General features: G+C 32.5%; 1 protein-coding gene across 3 annotated transcripts in view; it reads right to left on the bottom strand.

The window, feature by feature from the left end:
• Positions 1–2,093: 2,093 nt before the first annotated feature.
• LOC144978534 (osmotic avoidance abnormal protein 3-like) overlaps positions 2,094–21,078 on the bottom strand; it is a 30,603-nt gene continuing 11,618 nt past the window's right edge. Inside the window, exons 10-19 of one of the 3 annotated variants that reach the window (XM_078924726.1) lie at positions 20,311–20,346; positions 14,982–15,065; positions 13,810–13,871; positions 10,845–11,044; positions 9,171–9,286; positions 8,552–8,658; positions 6,963–7,224; positions 4,482–4,579; positions 3,057–3,147; positions 2,094–2,403 (exon numbers count right to left, since the gene is read on the bottom strand). In XM_078924726.1, the coding sequence (XP_078780852.1) occupies positions 2,168–2,403; positions 3,057–3,147; positions 4,482–4,579; positions 6,963–7,224; positions 8,552–8,658; positions 9,171–9,286; positions 10,845–11,044; positions 13,810–13,871; positions 14,982–15,065; positions 20,311–20,346 (1,292 nt within the window). In that variant the 3' untranslated portion in view covers positions 2,094–2,167. Of the gene's footprint in view, positions 2,404–3,056; positions 3,148–4,481; positions 4,580–6,962; positions 7,225–8,551; positions 8,659–9,170; positions 9,287–10,844; positions 11,045–13,809; positions 13,872–14,981; positions 15,066–20,289; positions 20,347–21,078 lie in introns of all 3 variants that reach the window. The other 2 variants (XM_078924725.1, XM_078924727.1) reach the window with 2 other exon arrangements.

Raw genomic sequence — 21,078 nt, 5'->3', positions numbered from 1 at the left:
TGATTATAATATCCTTTCTTTCAGATAACAACATAAAATTTGCCGACTGATACTTATATAAAAAAAAAAAGATTTATATAATTTTCCATGGACATATTCTTTAAAAAAACATATTAAAAAATGGATTAGAGGAATATGAATATGAAACCAAAGGATGAAAAGATTTTTTTAAAAAAGGAATATACTAATTTTAAATGTGATCTAACCTCTATCTTTACCCTTCCAATTCATTTCCTCGCCTAGAAAATTTGGCAAAATTGCAGCAAAAGAAAGGTCAGCAATAGAAAGAAGGCAAAGTTGCATAATAAAATGAAACTAATCATTAAATGAGAGGTTCAAATTCCATGTCCATTATTGCTTTTATTAGGTTTAATATTTTCAAATTTTCAATTAAAAATTAATTTCCCATTTTAGGAAACAAAAATTCTAAAAAAAAATAATTAAAAAATACAAAGAGCTATTTATTGCATCTCATAAAGAGCTTATCACTATGCTGGCCAACTGCAGCTAAAGAAAAGGAACAAATTGAAGATTGTATCCAAAGTAAGGATCTTATACTTAGGATTACAAGATAGAAATATATTTAACAGTATTCCTCGTCGGTTTTTTGATTGAAAAGCCAGACAAGAATAAATAAAAAGAGAGGCATCATTTCTGTACTTTTCTCTATTACACTTTTGAATTGCACAAAGAAGTTTAATAATTTCATATCTAGCTTCCACCATTTTGATCAAATGGAACCAACGTCACGTGAAAAAGAGTGTGATGATAAAAATGTAGTTCATGGTAAAACACGCAATGTGCTGAATCATTAATACTGATAAAAATGGATGATAAAATGGAAAAACAGGGAAAAACAATAATAAAGACAGAAATTATGAAAAATAAACTGCAACACATCATAAATAATTCAAGAACAAAAAAGTACATCTTTGAAATGATGAAAATAGCTAAAAGTTATTTACAAACCACATTAATTTAAGGGACAGTTTCACTTCATTACTATAATGGAGAAGAGTTAATTCATTTAAAAAAATATTTTAAAATAATTTTAAATAAATTAATTGAAAATTTAAAAATCACAGCAATAAATTTATGGCATAATTCTAAAAAATACTCTTTAACTTGGGCTGGACAAATTATCAAAATAAAAATCCAGTGTAACATTTTCCAACGTGTTGTATTTATGTAAAAATGTGTCTTGGGTTTTCTTTCTTTTAACTCGGGAATGAGAGAAATCCAACAGTTGTCGTCATTTGTTAGTTAACCTTTTTAAAATTATAAATTTCATCTATAATCTTTTTGTTTTTTTAATCTTTTAAAATATAACTATATTTATTTTTCAAATGACATAAGTAAAACTAAAACCATTTGCAATATGAAATAGATCCATATTAAAAAATTAAATTGTTTACATTGATGGCTTTGATTAATATAGACAATAAGCATCTTTCTCTTTTATCAACAGTGTGAAACTATCACAACATGAGTGAAACAAGTAACATTTATCATTTTGATTAAAATTATTTAAAAGAAAAACATCGGGTGAGTAATTTTATATCATGTAAGAATATGATATAATATCAATTGAAATTTTAAGTTTCATAGAGCGACTTATTAACTATGCCTGCAATATCAGCGGATTCATATAATGAGTGAACGAATTTGCTATTGGTTCAATCCTCAGAGTGGAATGATATAAATACAATGACTGGTAAATATTACGACCAGTTCCCTAACATTAAGACCTGTACATTTCAAAAGTGAGGCTTATGCATGTGATCTGAAGGAAATTAAATTGTTGATAGCAGACCTCAATATTAAATTGATGTTTAATTTAATAGAAAACCTGCTATCTTTCCGATCATAATAATAATTGAATTAAAAAACATTTTTGAAAAATATTTATCATGAGCAATGACCTTGAAGCCAACAATAGATTTTTTAAAACTTTGAATGATAAGTAGATAATTCAAATTGACACAAATCAACCATTCATTTGTAATCATCACATTGTCAGAATAAAGATCTTATACCAAACTGCTTATTTCAAGCAAGAAAATGCTTCTTTCTTTTCCTTCTTCTTGCTCTAATTTCTTTTTCTTTAATTTAGAATTTCCAATAAAACAAATATCTTCATGAAGGTAACGATACACAACATTTTTTATTAAAATGGATCCAGATTCTTTTGCTTCTTGCGTGACTTTTTACTGCCTACAGCTGGCAAAGCATCCAAGCGTGTCGGTTTCCGCACCAACTCGTCACTGTGAATTTGACCGTGAACTTGAGCTGCTCGTAGATCTCTGCTCATAGGAGGGTCTCCACTAGCATGGAACCCATTGACAGTGGGACTCATGGCTCGGGGTGAGTTATTTCTGTAAGCTCCTCTGATTTCCTGCATATCTATTAAAGAGAAAAGAATTTTTTATTTTTTAATTTATAAATTGCTAAGATTTATTAATTTATTTTTCATCGAAGAAATTTTTTTTCCCATTTTATCTAAATGTTGTAGGGAATATTCTTGTATATACCATGTGCCTTCTACAAGAAACATTGTCATTAGTAGTTTGTTTTATTTTAAATTCTTTTATGTGTATTGTGAGTAATTCAGACTTAAGGCAGAGCTCGAAGTTTTGCATCAACAATAAACTATAAACGGTACATTACATTTTATTATGTATATGCCCCTTTCAGCAGTAACGTCTTGCTTTTGAAACTTTCAAGAAACTCCAAATGTAACGAAATTTTGTATTAAAAAAATTTTCCTGTTTAAAAACTTAACAATTCAAAATGAAGAGCCCTGTAAGCAAATAAACCTTCACCTGTGCAGAAGCCACAGACCTATGCCAAATCAAATTTTAAAACCTATTGTGTCTAACAAATGGAGTGAAGTTGTTTGTTTTGTAAAATATTGTTATCTAATATCTAATAGGTAGCGAACAATATCAGTTAAAAATTTAAATATTATTTTTAAAAAAGAAGAAAAGAATCATTGGACAAAAGACACAAGTGAAAAGTCTAAGCTTTTTTTTTCTTTTCATGAACATACAACTTACTTATTTTCTCAATAGGCTGACTTGGATTGATCAGTTGTGCTGCTCTCTTAGGCTGGAATATGTGGCTCTGATCCTCTGCACGTCGTAGTTTCTAACAAAAGGAAATATAAGATGTCACCAAGGTGGTACACTATTATTTATTTTTTGAAAATATCTAATTAAGAAATTATGGAGCAGGCACCAATTTAAGATAAAGATCTGAACAAGTGAGTATGAAAGGGGTCAGACCAAGAAGGAAAAATACAAGAAAAAAACCATCCCAAAAATCAATCTACCTCGACTGGGGATCGAACCTCAAACCTTCTGATCACTGGTTAATCAGAAGGTCTGAAGTTCGATCCCCAGTCGAAGTAGACTGATGTTTTGGGATGTTTTTTTTTTCTTGTATTTTTCTTTCTTGCTTTGTCTGGAAGATTTCATACACACTTATTCAGATCCTTTAGCTTATTTATTTTAAAATGAAATCAGTGGTTTCTGGTCTAAATCCACCGTCCATTAAAGGAAGAATGAAACAAAAGTGAATTAAGTTTACAGAATTATGGTATCTAAACTTAATGGTTGTAAAATGACAGAACAAAAAAAAACACAAAAATGCAATGTCGCAAAATACCAACACCTGCGTCAAATCAGCTGATGATCGAGTTATAATAATAATAATAATAATAATAATAATAATAATAATAATAATAATAATAATAATAATAATAATAATAATGATAATAATAATAATAATAATAATAATAATAATAATAATAATAATAATAATAATAATAATAATAATAATAATAATAATAATAATAGTGCATATTTGTTAAGCGCAGGCTCTGAGCACGTTACAATGACATGTAGATATATAAAAAATATCAATACACCCATGCACAACATGATTCCACTCACAATCACTTACACAAGTGCACGCACACACACACACACACACACACACACACAAACACACACACACACAGTCACACGCTGATAAAGTCAAACTATTAGAAGACTCTATGCATTCAATTTTGTTGGGACAAAAACACATGTATTGGTCTTGATTTTTGAGGTACCTCATTTGTGGCAATAGAAACCTTACTAACTATTGCAAGGTGAATTATAGAAAAAGGTTATTTTACAACTAAAAACAAAACTGGGGTATTATACTTATTTTCTTACTTTATCAGTCAGTACTATGAGCTTTACATTCATAAAATAAAGAAAGAAATATGATGAAAAATAAAAACATGGCTATATCAGTTTGGTCTAGAATTTGCTGGTGGATGGTGTTGATTGCAGAGCAATCAGATGGAAGGTGCTACATCAGTTTTGTTCTGAGTTCAATTCCAATCACTGCATAAAGATTGTACAATCTATTGTCTTCTGGAACTTCTCTACTCACTTTTATTTCATGTTACGTTTATTTCACTGTCTGCTTACCTCCCTTAACCTTTCATCATCAATGTCATTGTCAATTCCCCCTCCTATACTGGGTCTGTGTCTTGATTCAATCTTGGGAGGTGTCAATATGGTGGTATCTGTTAAAAAAATAAAAAGGGGCAAAATTTTCATAGATCAAGACAGAGCTTATAATTTTAATTGTCATCACTAATCTTAAATGTTAGAACATCTTCATCAGAAGGAGGCAATTGTTAAGATCATTTTTCGTCAGTTGCTGTTTTGTGAGACGTTTTATTTCATATTATGGGTCAAAGGATAATAGGAAAAATACTTTGAGTGTCTTTAATAATAACAAGTATTTGAAAAGAATCATCCTTCAAGCATTCACTTCATACCACTGAATAGTTAAAATCAAAATATCAGACCATATTCATTATCTCTTTTGTCAAAAAAAACCCCAACAAACAAGTTAATTCTTTCACTCTCAATTAAGACGAAAATTGAAATGATTGTTGGAGTAGTCTTTCAGAGCCATTTGGCCCATGGAGCCAGAGTCTATCCCGGATTCTATTGTGTGAAATGGACAATGGCAATTGCTTGCTATCTTTTGGATAGAATGAAAGTCTGTCACAAAGGTCTTTCCGCCAAATCTAACAGACTCACTGTTACACTGCTGGGTGGACAGGGGGGGGGGGGTTTAGAAAAATAATCTCGACTGCACCCGGGATCAATCTCAGTCTCTTTGCATGTGAAGCGAGTGCTCTACCAAATGAGCTATCGGGACCCCCAATGATCATTGATGGTATATCACAATAAAAATTGTTTCAGATCTGGACTGTTGAATTTATGAGACTTGTTCCTCTTATATTTGTAATACGTCTCTTTACATAAGTTAAAAACCTATAGTAAATGCCATAGTCGTTTTTGTTTTTTGGGTTTTTTTCCCCTAAATTAGGACTAATATATCACCAAATAACAATTTACTTGAGTTGTGTCTTGTAAACCGTTTTCTAATATGAATTCTGGGTGTTGTACGCATGTGTAGTAAAGTGGTGAAGTATTGTGCAATCAAATGTTTCATTATTAAAAAGTTTTGTAATCTATTCATTCCTTTCTCTATTTTTATATGTATTTTATATATCTATTTATTTATCTATTTGTATATTTATTTATTCATTTATTCATTAATTCATTTATTTATTTATTTAGATATTCATTAATTTATCTATTTATTTATGTTTCAATAGCAATTGTTTATATATAAATAACTAATAGTGAATACAACTAATCCTGGAGGGTCCTGGTAGATCAGTTGCTTGAGCATTCGCTTCACATGAAAAAGAACCAAAATCAAATCGAGATTTTTTTTCCTGACCCCCCCCCCCCCCCTCTGTCCACCCAACAGTGACTGGGTTGATAGATCTGTTGGAAAGTATTTTGCGATAGACTAGCATTCCATCTACAGGGTAGCAATCAATTATTAGATTGTCCATTTCATGCTATATAATTCGGCATGAACCCCTGTTCCATAGGCCGAATGGCTCTGAAGGACTACTACAACTGATCATGGGAGCCACAAAAGCTCAGTGGTAAAGCATTTTTGCGATAGACTAGCATTCCATCTACAGGGTAGCAATCAATTATTAGATTGCCCATTTCATGCTATATAAATCGGCATGAACCCCTGTTCCATAGGCCGAATGGCTCTGAAGGATTACTACAACTGATCATGGGAGCCACAAAAGCTCAGTGGTAAAGCATTTTCCTTACAAGAAAAGGAACCAATATCAATCCACAGTTCAGTCTTAACTCACTCAACCCTAGAGATTTTTGCTACTTTTCAAATTCGGAAAAAAAATGTATTAAAAATGAGCATGTGGATAGATAGTTTTATTCACCTACCATTAACATGAAAAAACTAAAAACATTAGCTTTGATACTACACCTATAATTTGTCTCAGAAAAATGTAATAAATAGGCATGGGGTAAAAGTAACCCGGGTAAACAACGGATCTAGTCAGTGGTAGGGTTGAGTGAGTTAATTATTTTTCTGATCCCCTGTTAACGACCAAGTACTCATTTTATACCTGAGTACAGTGAGAGAAGGTGAGTAAAGAGTCTTTTCCAAGGACTCAACTATGCGCCAAGTGAGGTTTGAAACCAGGACCTTCCGATCCGAAAGCGAGTGTCATACCACAAGACCACTTAGCCGCACAATAGGGAGATGCCTTGTAATGAGGTCACTGTGAAACAGCCCTAGACCAAATTATGGGAGGCCCTTTGGCAAGGCCGAGTTTCCATCAGTCACCCATGCTAGGGTTGTTACAGCCCCACTGCCTCATGGGTAAGTCTTGGTTGACCAAAGGCTAAGGAAGCAGATCCTAACTGTAACTGAAAAGCAAGACAAAGACAGAGCTCAAAGTGAAAGGCTCAAATAGCCCGGATGGGCATGACTGCCAAACCACCAAACCTGGAGCGACACGCAAGCACCCACAAATCATGATGACAAACTCTGCCTACCAGTAACTGGCAAAGCTGTCTTATCTATAGACATCCTGGGCATTATCCAGCGACTCTCGTCCTCGTTGTAGTGACTTTCCATTCGAATCCTGTCCAGATTGTAGTAATTGCAGTCCCGGCGTAGACAGGGATGTATCCTCTCGACCAAACTCTCCAGATAGGCGATCTGACGTTCCTGCTTACGGATGGTGTCCAGGTAATCCACTCTGTCAAACTCAAATTCTGATTGGATGTCAATAATATCTCTTTCCAGTGACTCGATCTGGCAGAAACAAAATAGATTAAATAAAAGACTTTAATCGTACGATCATAATAATAATAATAATAATAATAATAATAATAATAATAATGATGATGATGATGATGATAATAATAATGTTGTCACCAATGATGAATTCTAGGTACTAGATTACTAAATAAAAACGACCTGTGTGGAATATTTTCCTTTTTCTACAAACTTAAACATTTCTGAGGTTACGCTAATATGTTCCCTTCCTTTAATCTTAAATGTAAGTGATTGAGGAACTGGATCTGTTGAGTCAGTCAGAAAGTACCTTGCAAAACACTAAAATCCCATTAAAATGCTTGAAAAAAATTACTAGGGTTCATTTAACATTACAGAGTCTGGGGAAAACTTTAAAAATCGATGGGTTTTATGGCTAGCAAGAACTATTTTTACCCCTTATCTAAAAAGAAAAATAAACAAAAAACAAACTTCTGTCCACAAGACATTGTCGTTATAACCTGAGATTTCTGAGAAAGAAAATAAGGGTAAGGTAAATGGTGCTGATCTAAGCTCCAAGAAATAAATAACTATGTGAAATTGAATGTAAGCTTCAATTTAATATACGAAAATCGTATATTAAATTGAAGCTTACATTCAATTTCACATTGTTATCGATAAAAGAACATAGATATTCCAACAAAAAAAAAAATTCTGATGTCAACATGAATCAGCCATGTGCCCAAATTAGCAAATCGCCCCAGTAGAAAAACAAAAGAGCTTGAAAATTAGTCCTCCAGAGTTTATACCCGTTCCTATAGCGTTAAATGGGCAGTAGCGATAATTGCTTTCTACCCTTTTGATAGGATTGGAAATAGTACTTTACACCAGATCTAACAGACTCAAACAATGCTGGATGGGGCAGGGAGGTCAGAAAAAATCTTGATTGCACTCATGAACTCTTTGCTTCTGAAGTGAGAGCTCTACCAACTGAGCTATCGCGACACCCTGACAATACCTGAGGCAATGCTTGAACACAATACCCCCTGGATCACAGTGCAATGCCAAACCACTCGACCACTTCATCCCCATCTCGTATACAAGTTTACTTTCCAAGATTTTTCTACAGAGGACCTAAAGAATATATCTGTCATCTATCTAGAATTTAGTAATGTATTTATGTCTTTATTGTTTTTGTTGTTGGCTGAAGAAGGGTTTTGAGCCCGAAACGTTCCGTGTTTGGTATTTTGTTCTTTTTTGAAGCTGTTATATTCATTTTTGTTTATTACTTTTTACAGTCTACAGCTTCTAGCAGCCAAGTATCACTATATTTATATTTGGATGATAAAGATGAGACACTGCCTACTTGTGACTTGTTTTCTAGCAATTTATCATTTTTGGCTTGCAGTTCATCCTGTACACTGTCAAATATATCCAGTACAATTCCATCATCCTCCATCTTACGATTTGCATCTGAGGTAAACAAAACAAAACAAAACATGACAGCTTTGTTGACACAATTAACATAAGAGAGAGAGAGAGAGAGAGAGAGAGAGAGAGAGAGAGAGAGAGAGAGAGAGAGAGAGAGAGAGAGAGAGAGAGAGAGAGATGGGGGGGATATGAAAAATATAAAAATTATTTGATTTCGACTCCACATATCTTATTTTCCATTGTTCTCTTGCAGATTTCTATGTACATCCTGTCTCTGGCTAAAATTCCTTTCACTCGCTCAATCCTAGAGTTTTTTGCTACTTTTCAAAATTGGGAAAAATGTATTAAAAATGAGCATGTGCATAGATAGTTTTATTTAACTACCATTAACATGTAAAAACTAAAAACATTAGCTTCGATACTATGCCTATAATTTGTCTCATAAAAAATGTAATAAATAGGCATGGGGTAAAAGTAACCCGGGTAAAGTACGGATATAGTCGATGTTAGGGTTGAGTGAGTTAAAACATCACTGACATGATGATAATACTCACTATCCAATTTTTGTCGCATGTCTTCAGCCATCTTGACCTTTTTATTGTGTTCTTCTTTGGCAGTTTCATTGTTTGCATTCTCTCCTCCAACCATCTGTTGTTGAAGGGCCATCAGTCTATGAGTAAATAGTTTATCAATACCAATAAATATATATATAAGAAAAGTACCAATTTAAATAAATTGAAGTATATAAATATTAAAGAAAATTAGTAAAGAGATAATTAAAGTGATTAATAATAAAACGTATTGATCAGATCTATATAATTGGACAAATAGTAAATAAATAAACAAATATATTTATTTTGAAATAAAATGAAAATTATATTGATATTGATACAATGCCTTTCTTTTTTCATTTCCTTGAATGATAAATAAGCTCAAAATGAATTTTAATGTCAAATAGAAACAAGCATAAGTTTTCTGACAGGCTTTCAATTTTTCGAACAAATACGCTTACAATATCCATCTCTGTTTCTAAATTTAGCCATTCAGTCATAATATTGCCAGGTGGTTGATGTGGTCAAATGCTTTACTCAAGAATGGAGAGGGGTCTTTACCATATCAAAACGCTTTTGAAATTTTAAAAAAAAATTTAAACAAACAAAACAAAAACAAACAAATAAAAACCCTTCAAAAAATCATAGCAGTCTTCCCCTCCCACATTGACAAGTTATCTATGATCGCTTTCATCAAATCGATATCTTTTGTTGTATCAAGAGCTACCCAGTAAATTGCCTGTCAAACTCAAACTTTAAGTATGTCCCCTCATGAATTTTAAAGCATGTATTTTTGAGAGGGGCTCATCATACTTTAGACGTCCCATCTTGTTCTAACTCAGGAAAGATTAATAAACCATGAAATGATTTGAACACGACATTTACTTGATTGATAACACCCAGATTTCAAAAGCCCAAGACGTCAGGAATTTATTCCCGCTTCTGCAGTGTTAAATCGTGACAAGGCTACAATTGTCTGCTACCCATTGAATAGGACACTTGTGTTTTCCTCCCCAAGATCTAACTTCAACTCTTCTGACCAATCATTCTAGGGGCATGGATAGATCATTTAAAAAAAAGAAAAAAAAAAAAAAAAAAAAAATCTTTATTCTCTCATAGATTTGAATTAGATCGGTTTTAGTATGAGTTGAGTGTCCGACCAACTGAGCTGACAATAACCTAAACAACACCTACTACTTATTTTCTCATCAAAATTAAGTGATGTAACTGTAGAGTTAATTTTTAAAAAAGCCAAAACATAAGATACAACTATCACTTATCATCCTACCCTGCCAAAACATAAGACAACTATCACTTATTTTCTTACCTTGCTAAAACATAAGACAACTATCACTTATTTTCTTATCTTCCAAAACATAAGACAACTATCACTTATTTTCTTACCTTGCCAAACCATAAGATAACTATCACTTATTTTCTTACCCTGCCAAAACATAAGACAACTATCACTCATTTTCTTACCTTGCCAAAACATAAGACAACTATCACTTATTTTCTTACCTTGCCAAAACATAAGACAACTATCACTCATTTTCTTACCTTGCCAAAACATAAGACAACTATCACTCATTTTCTTCCCTTGCCAAAACATAAGACAACTATCACTCATTTTCTTACCTTGCCACAACATAAGACAACTATCACTCATTTTCTTACCTTGCCAAAGCCTCTTTCTGTTTGGCCTCCATCTCATCCTCCCCGACAGGAGATGCATTGGGTCTTGAAACGCCCTCCTCATCATTCTGTCGTCGTTGCTGCATCTTGAGTTGTTGCTGTTGAAGGATCTGTTGAAGTTGTTGTTCTTGCTCATTGAAGAGAGTCTGGGGGGTTACAGCCCCCTTCACGCTGGGGACCTCCTTTATGAGTGAATGAAAGAATGAAGAAATGAATTAATCAATTAAGAATTGCCATAAGGTCAACACTCATCAGGTCAAATTCTGCTGAAAGTCAAAGGTGGTGGCGGCTTCTCGTACTGGTTCAGATCTGTTTTCTGTTCTCGTTAGTATATTTAATATTCCTATTTAATGAAACAGTGAGACATGCCAATTTTTATGTAAATTATATAGTATTTGATTCATGTGCAAAGTATTTTTTAAAAATTCTTATGTCGGTGAAAAGCCTAAAAGAGCTGAGTTTTAATAAGATCTTAATAAGAGAATATACATTATTATTATAATTATTATTATTATTATTATTATTATTATTATTATTATTATTATTATTATTATTATTATTATTATTATTATTATTATTATTATTATTATTATTTTAATATTTTGTCGTTATTGGTCTAGTTGTAGTTTTGCATAAAAGATGTATGTATAATATGCAATTTTTACTGACAATAAATAACGTATTAAGTTTAGAAAACCATGTGGTGGTACCAAATTGTCTGAACGTTATCGAAGTGTGTTCCATGATAATGGATAAAGTTAACCTTGCTTAAAGTCGACCAATCTTCTGCTCTGGCCACGTTGGCTTTATCAGGACTCCACTGTAATTAATTAGTGGATGAATGAATAATCTGTGTGTGTGTGTGTGTGTGTGTGTGTGTGATGAGTGTGTGTGTGTGTGTGTGTGTGTGTGTGTGTGTGTGCAGGAACAAATAAAATAATGAATGATTGAATGATTGTGTCAATTAATCAGTGAATATAGAAATATATTAATTAATTTATCAACCAAATAAATAATTTGGTTTTACAATATTTAACAGATTGAACAGTCAACAAATAAATCACTAATGCAGGAATATTTGATTTGCAAAAGTTTTTTTGTTTTTTTTAACTGTACGAGTAAGGAAGTCAATGCGAGGATGTTAGAATGAATAGGTTTGTATACATCTAGAGATTTTACTCCAATGGCAACAGAATTAGGTCATTTTACCATCGCCAGTAAGAGGCGGTGATAAAAGAGTCAAAAGATTTCTATCTTGCAATCAAGCACCTTAGAAAACAAAAAACTAAGAGAAAGGGAAATAGACTCCATGGCAATCCTTCCTGGAGCTTTATAAATTTGATTTATTAGTTATTTATCATTCCATGAGTCGTCTGAAAACATTTCAAAGTTCAAGAGTGACACAGTCAGGAGATCCCATTCAAAAATGAACACACTCTTGTTTACCCAATAAATCTTGTTTAAAAAAACACGTTATATAGTATTTGTGTCCCACCTTCTCTCTCCGGTATATATCATGAAATTGCAATGCCATATCGATCAGACATCTCAAACAATGTAAATATCAAATAGAAAATCTTTGGGACAAGAAAATCAATTGAGTTGGCACTTCCATCCATAACAAATGTGACCCATCACCTCAAAACAGTTTCAAGTCAAATTGAATTTGATGCCAAAATGAATTTTAAAGTTAAAATGCCAAGAAGTGTGAAATTTTAGATTTTGACAACGTAAGAACTAAAACAAAAAAACAAAAATGTAACCCAACTCTCAAACGTTTTATTGTAAATTTAATGTTTAACAACTAAACCACCCACAATTAGGGAGCGTTCACATATTATGTCAACAAAAAATTGGCATTTTTAGACCCCCCCCTCCCCCCCATGTCATCAATTGTCATCATTGACTTGACCCCCCCCCCCCCCCTCCCCCCAATATGATGACATCATCAAAATGGACTATTTTTCGTGCAAGTCATGTGATGGTGGCTATTGAACAGAGGAAAAGAGGTAAAAACAACTGAGTGCCAAAAGGTGTGAAATTTGATATATACCTCTTTGTCTCTGTTCAATACTGGTAGCCAGCATTACACGATGTTAACAAAAAAAAAATACATACTTGCTTTCTCTCATTTCAACTTTTACAGTGTTTTTCTTGGGTGTGCTTTTATTCTATTTGTATAACCAAATTTTTGATGACATAATCTTGGGTATGAACCCCCCCCCCCCCCTCCCCCAGGTCAACACTTGTCAACATTTGGCAGACCCCCCCCCTCCCCCCAAAGTGTTGACATAATATGTGAACGCTCCCTTATACCATTTTAATGCAATGAGTCACAAATAACATTAAAAAAATAATTGAACTTTTATATAGCGCAATATCCACTTAACGTGCTCAAAGCGTTTTACAAGGGGTTCCTGTCCAACAGCAACATTTAACATTTAGGACAAAACATGACGCCTGTAAGGCGACATTATAATACACCTGAGTACAGTGAGAGAATGTGAGTAAAGAGCCTTTTCCAAGGACTCAACTATGCACCGAGCAAGGCTCGAACCCAGGACCGTCCGATCCGAAAGCGAGTGTAATACCACAAGACCACATAGCCGCACGATTAACTAATACCAGTCATATTACTGGAAACGCTTTGTGCATGTCTTTATCTATTCAATATGTGTGTCATATTATTAGACCACATAGCCACACAAAAAACTAATACCAGTCATATCAATGGAAACGCTTTGTGCATGTCTTTACCTTTTCAATATGAGTGTCATACTACAAGACCACATAGCCACAAAAAAAAAATAATACCAGTCATATCAATGGAAACGCTTTATGCATGTCTTTGTCTTTTCAAAATGAGTGTAATACTACAAGACCACATAGCCACACAAATAACTAATACCAGTCATATTACCGGATAACGCTTTGTGCATGTCTTTACCTTTTCAATATGAGGAAGTCCATCTGGTCCCAAAATGACGGGCTTGCCGATGTCGGATATATCTGTAAATACAAAACAAAGAGTTATAATAGACTGTGGAATAAAAGACAAAATTACATACTTTTACAAGTCTTGTATCGTTTAAAAACTATCTATAAATGATACTCGCATAATCGATATATTAGTTTACAAACTTCAATAAAAGAGTAATAGACAATGTCACAAAATAGAAATGTAAATCTAATTAAAATTATGGTAGCCAATTTGGATTGTGCTCATCTATATAATTGTATTGTGCTTATCTATATAATTGTATTGTGCTTATCTATATCATTGTATTGTGCTTATCTATATCATTGTATAGTGCTTATCTATATCATTATATTGTGCTTATCTATATCATTGTATGGTGCTTATCTATATCATTATATTGTGCTTATCTGTATCACTGTGCTGTGCTTATCTATATCATTAGCATTGTATTGTGCCTATCTATATCATTGTATCGTGCTTATCTATATCATTGTATTGTGCTTATCTATATCATTGTATTGTGCTTATCTATATCATTGGATTGTGTTTATCTATATCATTGTATTGTGCTTATCTATATCATTATGCTCTAAACGTTTTACAAATTATTTCCCTCTTTGAAGGAAAAATTTAACGAAAAATTAAACAAAACTCTAACTTCCATGTCTCAAAATATAACTCTAATTTTGCATCAAAAATGTTCATCTTATTTAATTTTGATAATGGATTTTTTCTCAACACGTTAAAGTCTCTGTTTTGTTTCTTATATATGTGTTATATGTTTATTATATATATATATATATATATATATATATATATATATATATATATATATATATATATATATATATATAATATATATAATATATATATATTATATATATATATATCAGTGTAATGTCAATCTTGCCTCAGTTAACTTTTTTAAAATGCTTTATACCAAAAACATTCCCAATCGAACTGCTGCTCAGCTGTCAGTTACCTTATCAAAACCAATCAATAAATGTATTCTTTATGAATATACTTAAGGCCAGGTTGATGAAATAAAAGCTAGTGTATAAAGTGACCACCCTATACAATAACAAAATAGAGAAGAAACAGATACAGACAAATAAACTATTTATTGTAAGATGCTATACCCGGTCCTAGTATGCTGCCATCTTCGTTGGTTGTTGAAGGCGGAACACCAGCAGCTGCAGACGCTTTCTTTCTCCTCTTTTGTTCTGGTTAAAGCATGCAGTTCAGAGTTCAGGTTTTAATAAGAAACACAAAAGAAAACAAACAACATCAGGTGCAAGGATCATGATATACATAATATTATTTCTTTTACACATTATTATATCTAAAAATCGCTTCCTATAATAGGTCGTTTTTTAAGGGCATGTGGACATTATAGAAAGGTTTAGGCAAAGTTACTCGGACGCGAATTTTTAATATATTAGACGTCTTTTATTGAAATTGTTCATTCTTAAAATTTTAGATGAAAACCTTTAACACCAAATACTGACATTGTGTCTGATCGAGACTTGGCTTGGGCTTTATACATTTCTTAAATTTATTTTTAGAGAAAGTGAATGTCTCAATTTGTTTTTTTATTTATTTATTTTTTATTTTTAATGGGATAGCCTCCTTGACCTTGATACCGTCGCAATAATACTGATGACTTAAATGTTGACATTTAAAACAAAAAAAGATAATAAAAGATTGAGTAAAGTTATAATGTTCATTCCAAAATTTTTTTAATGAATATTATTTTCAAAACTATCTTTCTCATGTTTTAAATGAATCTACAAATATCTTTCTAATGTTTTACATGATCATTATTTTTAAAACTATCCTTCTAATGTTTTAAAGGATTGTTGTTTTTTAAAACTATCTTTCTAATGTTTTAAATGATTATAATTCTTCAAACGATATTTCTAATGTTTTAAATGATTATTATTATAAAAACTGTCTTTCGAATGTTTTAAACGATTTTTATTTTTAAAACTATCTTTCTATTGTTTAAAATTGTTATTATTTTAACAACTGTCTTTCTAATGTTTTAAATTATTGTTATAATAATTCGATCTTGATTGTCGCCTTACAACATCTTTCTAATGCATCCTTATATTGCGTTTGCTAAGTTGGAACCAAATATTATTAGACTTTCTATTTGACTTGGTAATAGCCAAAACAATTAAAATTTTATGAAATACTAAAAATAAAAATGTTACAACCAAAAACTAAAATAAACGTATCTTGTTGTCTGTTACGGCAATATGTAAGACATAAATGACCATATAAAAGTTAACAAATGACAAAGATGGAATTCTCAATTCATAACTCCCCCCCCCCCTCTCTCTCTCTCTCTCTCTCTCTCTCTCTCTCTCTCTCTCTCTCTCTCTCTCTCTCTCTCTCTCCCTTGCTCTCTTCTCCCCTGGCACATGAAATTAAACCCATATTTAAAAGGTTAAGCATTTCATTAATAAAAACAAAATATGGATTTAAAAAGCGTACATTTGTGAAAATTACTTTGAAAATGTTCTTTTTATAATACTATCAATCGCAACAACAACAACTAGATAACTGCCATAAAAAGCAAAAACTAACAATATTTATTATAAAAAGATCATGGTGTGCACATATGTAAATAAAATTAGAATTGTGATAGGACAAAAAGCCAAAAAAAAAAAAAAAAAAAAAAAAGCGAAAAAAGACTGAAATGATTTTTATAGCAATTCAAAACAGGAAAGCAGCTTTTTGAGTGGTAGAGAGATTTTTCACCTTGATAACACAAAAGATTCTCATTAAGACAACCGTGTCAAGACAAATGTAAAACTTTTCCACAATTCTAATGAATTTTTTTTTTTTTATAGTAGTCTTTCGGAGCCATTAAGCCACTGGAGCCAGAGTTAATCCCAGTTTCTATAGCTTGAAACAGAAAATAGCAATTTCTTACTACCCTTTGGATAGGACGCTAGTCTATCGCAAAGTACTTTCTGCCAGATCTAACAGACTCAGCTACCCAATCACTCTCGACTGCACCCGGGATCGATCTCGTTCCATTTGATTGAGAAGCAAGTGCTCTACCATCTGAGCTATCGGGACCCCTAATGAATTTGTTAATGCAAAGAAAACTCTCTTTCAAAACATTGCAGTGAAAATGATCTAAAGTAGACATGATCTGAGAAGTTGGTTGAGAATCTGGTATTGTACGTCAGCAAAAAATGTCTCCAGTGTGATTTTTTTTTTGGCAGGGAAAAGTGTTAAGGAAAACGTTACTCGGAAAAAAAAAAGGAAGTTATTTTTGGTGCTTGTTAGATTTGAAAGACAACGTATGGATAGATAGGTGGGTGAATGAATGAATGAATGAATGAATGAATGAATGAATGAATGAATGAATAAATGAATGAATGAATGAATGAATGAATAAGTCGGTGTAAGGAAAGTGTTATTGAAAGTTAATTAAATTTTACAAAGAATCGGAGAGAGAAAGAGACAGATATATAGATATATAGATAGAGAGAAAGAGAGAGAGAGAGAGAGAGAGAGAGAGAGAGAGAGAGAGAGAGAGAGAGAGTAGTGTTTGGTTCTTTATTTGCTGTTGAAGGGTTAAAGTTAAACACAATCATGCCATTCCCCCCTTCACCGTAATTATATTTAGTTCTAAACTTGTTAATAAAATATTGCGTGTTTCAATCTTGAAATTAGAAACCCGAGTCCAACACTGCAAAACACAATGGAAAAAAAACACAAAGAACAAACAAACAAACAATACTGAATATTCACCTACCCCTTCCTAATTCATAGAGACTGTTTTGTGACGCTAGTTAGAGTAGTTCTTAAGACGCATAAACCCCATGGAGCAATTTGTGTATACAGTATATACAACGTTGAACGGACAATATTAATTACTTGGTACTATTTCGACAGGACAATCTATCATAAAGTACTTTCCACCAGACGACCCAGCTGTCCAGTCACTAGTGGGTTGACTGGGGGGTGGGGGGGGGGGGGTGTCAGATATAAATCTGGACTTCACCCTAAATTGAACCCGGTCCCTTTGTGTCGTGTGTGAAGCGAGTGTTCTACCAACTGAACTACCTTGAACCCCCTTGTCGTAGAAATGAAGTTCAGAATTATTTTATATTTCAAACTCAATACCCCATGCACCAGGAGAGTGCAAATAGTTCCTCTATATTATAAGTCCTGATCATTAAGAGTTATTGGTAAAGTAATTTAAAAAAAAAAAAAAAAGAAACGGTATAATATATCAACATTTTTTATTAATGTATTATTTATCAACCTTATATTATCATTTTCGTTTTAAAATGTTAAATACAGATGTATTTAGATGCAGTTTGAATTCCTATGAAAAATAATACAAATTCTCTTTTTTTTTTAAATATAAGTGACTTGCGTTTGCAGGAAAGAGGCAAATGGTAGAGGTAAGTCAGCACAATAAAATAAGGCAAATTGTCGAATCTTACAGCTTAAGTAAATATATTCCCAAATGGTACAGACTTTCAAAGCACCGTAATTATAATGCAATATTTGAATAGCTTTGGTCCTGGGTTTACACAAGTTTCTACGTATGTACTTAATAGAATTATTCTAAAATACGAAAATAGAATCTTCAATTTGTGGCCTCTTTGAATTATTTTTTTCCTGCGCCATCATTTCACGTAGAATCTTCATTCATTTCAATTTTGTGGAAGTCAAGTTTTAATTGACATGATTAGCAATAACGAAAGATATGCAACAATAAACAGAGATTGTAATATCGCCAAAGAGGCGTCATGTCTTGTCCTACATGTTAATCATTGCTGTTGGCTAATAATAATAATAATAATGAATGAATTTATATAGCGCCTAGATCCACAATGTGCTCAAAGGCGCTTTACAATGCAAATAAAACACAACAATAAATCGATAATTTAAGCATAAAATCCATCATATTGGAATAGCATTAATCAATTTGCAATCTAATTACCAGGCACTGTACTACAAGATGAAAATTTAGGATATCTATAACATGTAGGCCTAATAGAAATGTTAAACATCAAATGATTTCCTAAAGAGATGTGTTTTAAGTTTCTTTTGGCTAGGGGCCAATGTCAAGTGATTTGACCACATTTAGCAGATATTGAGCTGTCAAAAAAGGCTCAAGTTAACGTTAAAATTCACCCCTAAAGTTACTGCTTGTTTCTATGTCTTTCTGGACAAAACAGGGCAATCATTCTATCTTTAACTTAAATGAAATCACAAGTATAGATCATGATGGATAGAAGTAGTGAACAATAAAGAAGAAGAAAAAAAAAGGATATGTCACTGGAAACCGGAGACTTAATGAAACAGATTTTTGGTTTGATTCTATACATGTCTGTTGAATGTTTACATCATGAAACCTATGGCAATGGACAAAATATAAAGCAAAACCTTTCAAATTAGCCTGACCTATGTAGAAGACCATTGCCTCCCATTTCTGGCTATTAATTCAATATTCAGCATCTCATTCATCCCCAGCATAATACCGTTTGGAGGCGAGGGGTCACATATCATCTTCAAGTGGCCTATTTGTGCCACATGCTTTTGGAAACTTTGATTATAACAATCATTTGTCTGTCTATTTATTACCTCAACATCAAAGGAAAACCCAGAAAGTGGGCTTATGATACATGGAGACAAAGCAGAATAAGAAATATTCATAATAGACCTGCCAACTTTTTACAGACGAATGAAGATGTGGTGGTGATGATGGTGATGACGATGATGATGATGATGATGATGATGATGATGATGATGATGATGATGATGATGATGATGATGATGATGATGATGATGATGATGATGATGATGATGATGATAATGATGGTGGAGGTGGTGGTGGTGGTGAAGACAGTGGTGGTTGTTGCAGTTGTAGTAGGAGTGGTGGAAAAGGTGATGATGATGATGATGATGATGATGATGATGATGATGATGATGATGATGATGATGATGACGATGAGATTATTATTATTTTATTATTTGTCTTGAGTAATTAAAAACAATCAATTTTTTTTAAAAACAGCTTGTGATCAGGGCAATCGGGAATGAGAGGAAATATTGGGAATTTCCAGATAACATTTGGAGTTGGCAGGGCTGCAGTAACATCGCTAATCACCTAAGGAGATATACTAATTTATGACACTCGCGTGTATTTTCATGCTTTTCTTCCTTCTCCATTCAACTCGGCATATAAACTGTCAGTGAACATTAAGACCTTTAGTTTTTAAAAATCATTTTATACATAATCTTATTAGTATGAATTAACCACTCAAACAGTAACAAAATTAAGAAACAACAGAACCTTAACTCATAAAACAGTGAAAAAAAAAATAAACAGCACGTCAAAAAGGAGGGTGGGTGTGCAATACCCAGGACAGCAAAACCAAAGCCAGTCAATAACACGCAAACAAAACTTACTACTTGTATCTTCAACATTACCTCCTTCTTCATCTCCTGATTCCTCTTCACCCAGCACTAACCCCCATAGGGTAAAATGCAAAGGGCACATAATATGGTTAGGTTTGGTTAAATGAACAAGAATGAATATTAAGGCATTTTAAAAAATGGTAAAGAAATAAGTTTGGACCTTAATCAGTCATAACCAACGTGCTCATAATTTGCAGGTCTGATAAACAAATGCAATTAAATTATAGGCTTGATTTAACATGTGGTAAAGGACAATATTTTGTGTCAGTTTGTAACTTTTTTTTTCCATTACAACAATGAACCCATACAAGTTGGGTCGTCAAACCATTAAATTGATTCACGCCGGTCATATCGATTAATTGGATGGATGAGAGAATGCATGATTTTAACGTGCACTAATTTCTTTCCCAAACGTCTACCTACCAGTGTTACAATTCTAGATCAAATTAAAATCTGAAATGCATTAAATAGCAAATTGAAATCAGCGAATATTCTTTGCCTACTTCAATAAGCAACGAGATTAGTTTGCATTGCAATATCACATACTTAAATAACGCCCTTTATAATTCTACAATTGTAATTGTTGTAATCAATAAATTAGTCTACACACATTATACTGTATGTTCAAATTGATCAGAGAATCTTTAAAACCAATAAAGTTTAAGAATAATTTCCTTTTATTCCTTTTCAAGAAAGACATACTCATAAATTGAGCTCCATAAAATTCAACGTCACGTGACATAAATTTAGTTTTCTTATAAAATATTCAGTGTCTGATCA

This window comes from Berghia stephanieae, chromosome 8 (assembly GCF_034508935.2).
Source record: "Berghia stephanieae isolate SIO BIC M18660-M18661 chromosome 8, UCSD_Bste_1.3, whole genome shotgun sequence".
Lineage (NCBI taxonomy): Eukaryota > Metazoa > Mollusca > Gastropoda > Nudibranchia > Aeolidiidae > Berghia > Berghia stephanieae.
Note: the sequence above shows the minus strand (reverse complement) of the source record. Positions and strands in the feature narration are given on the sequence as shown.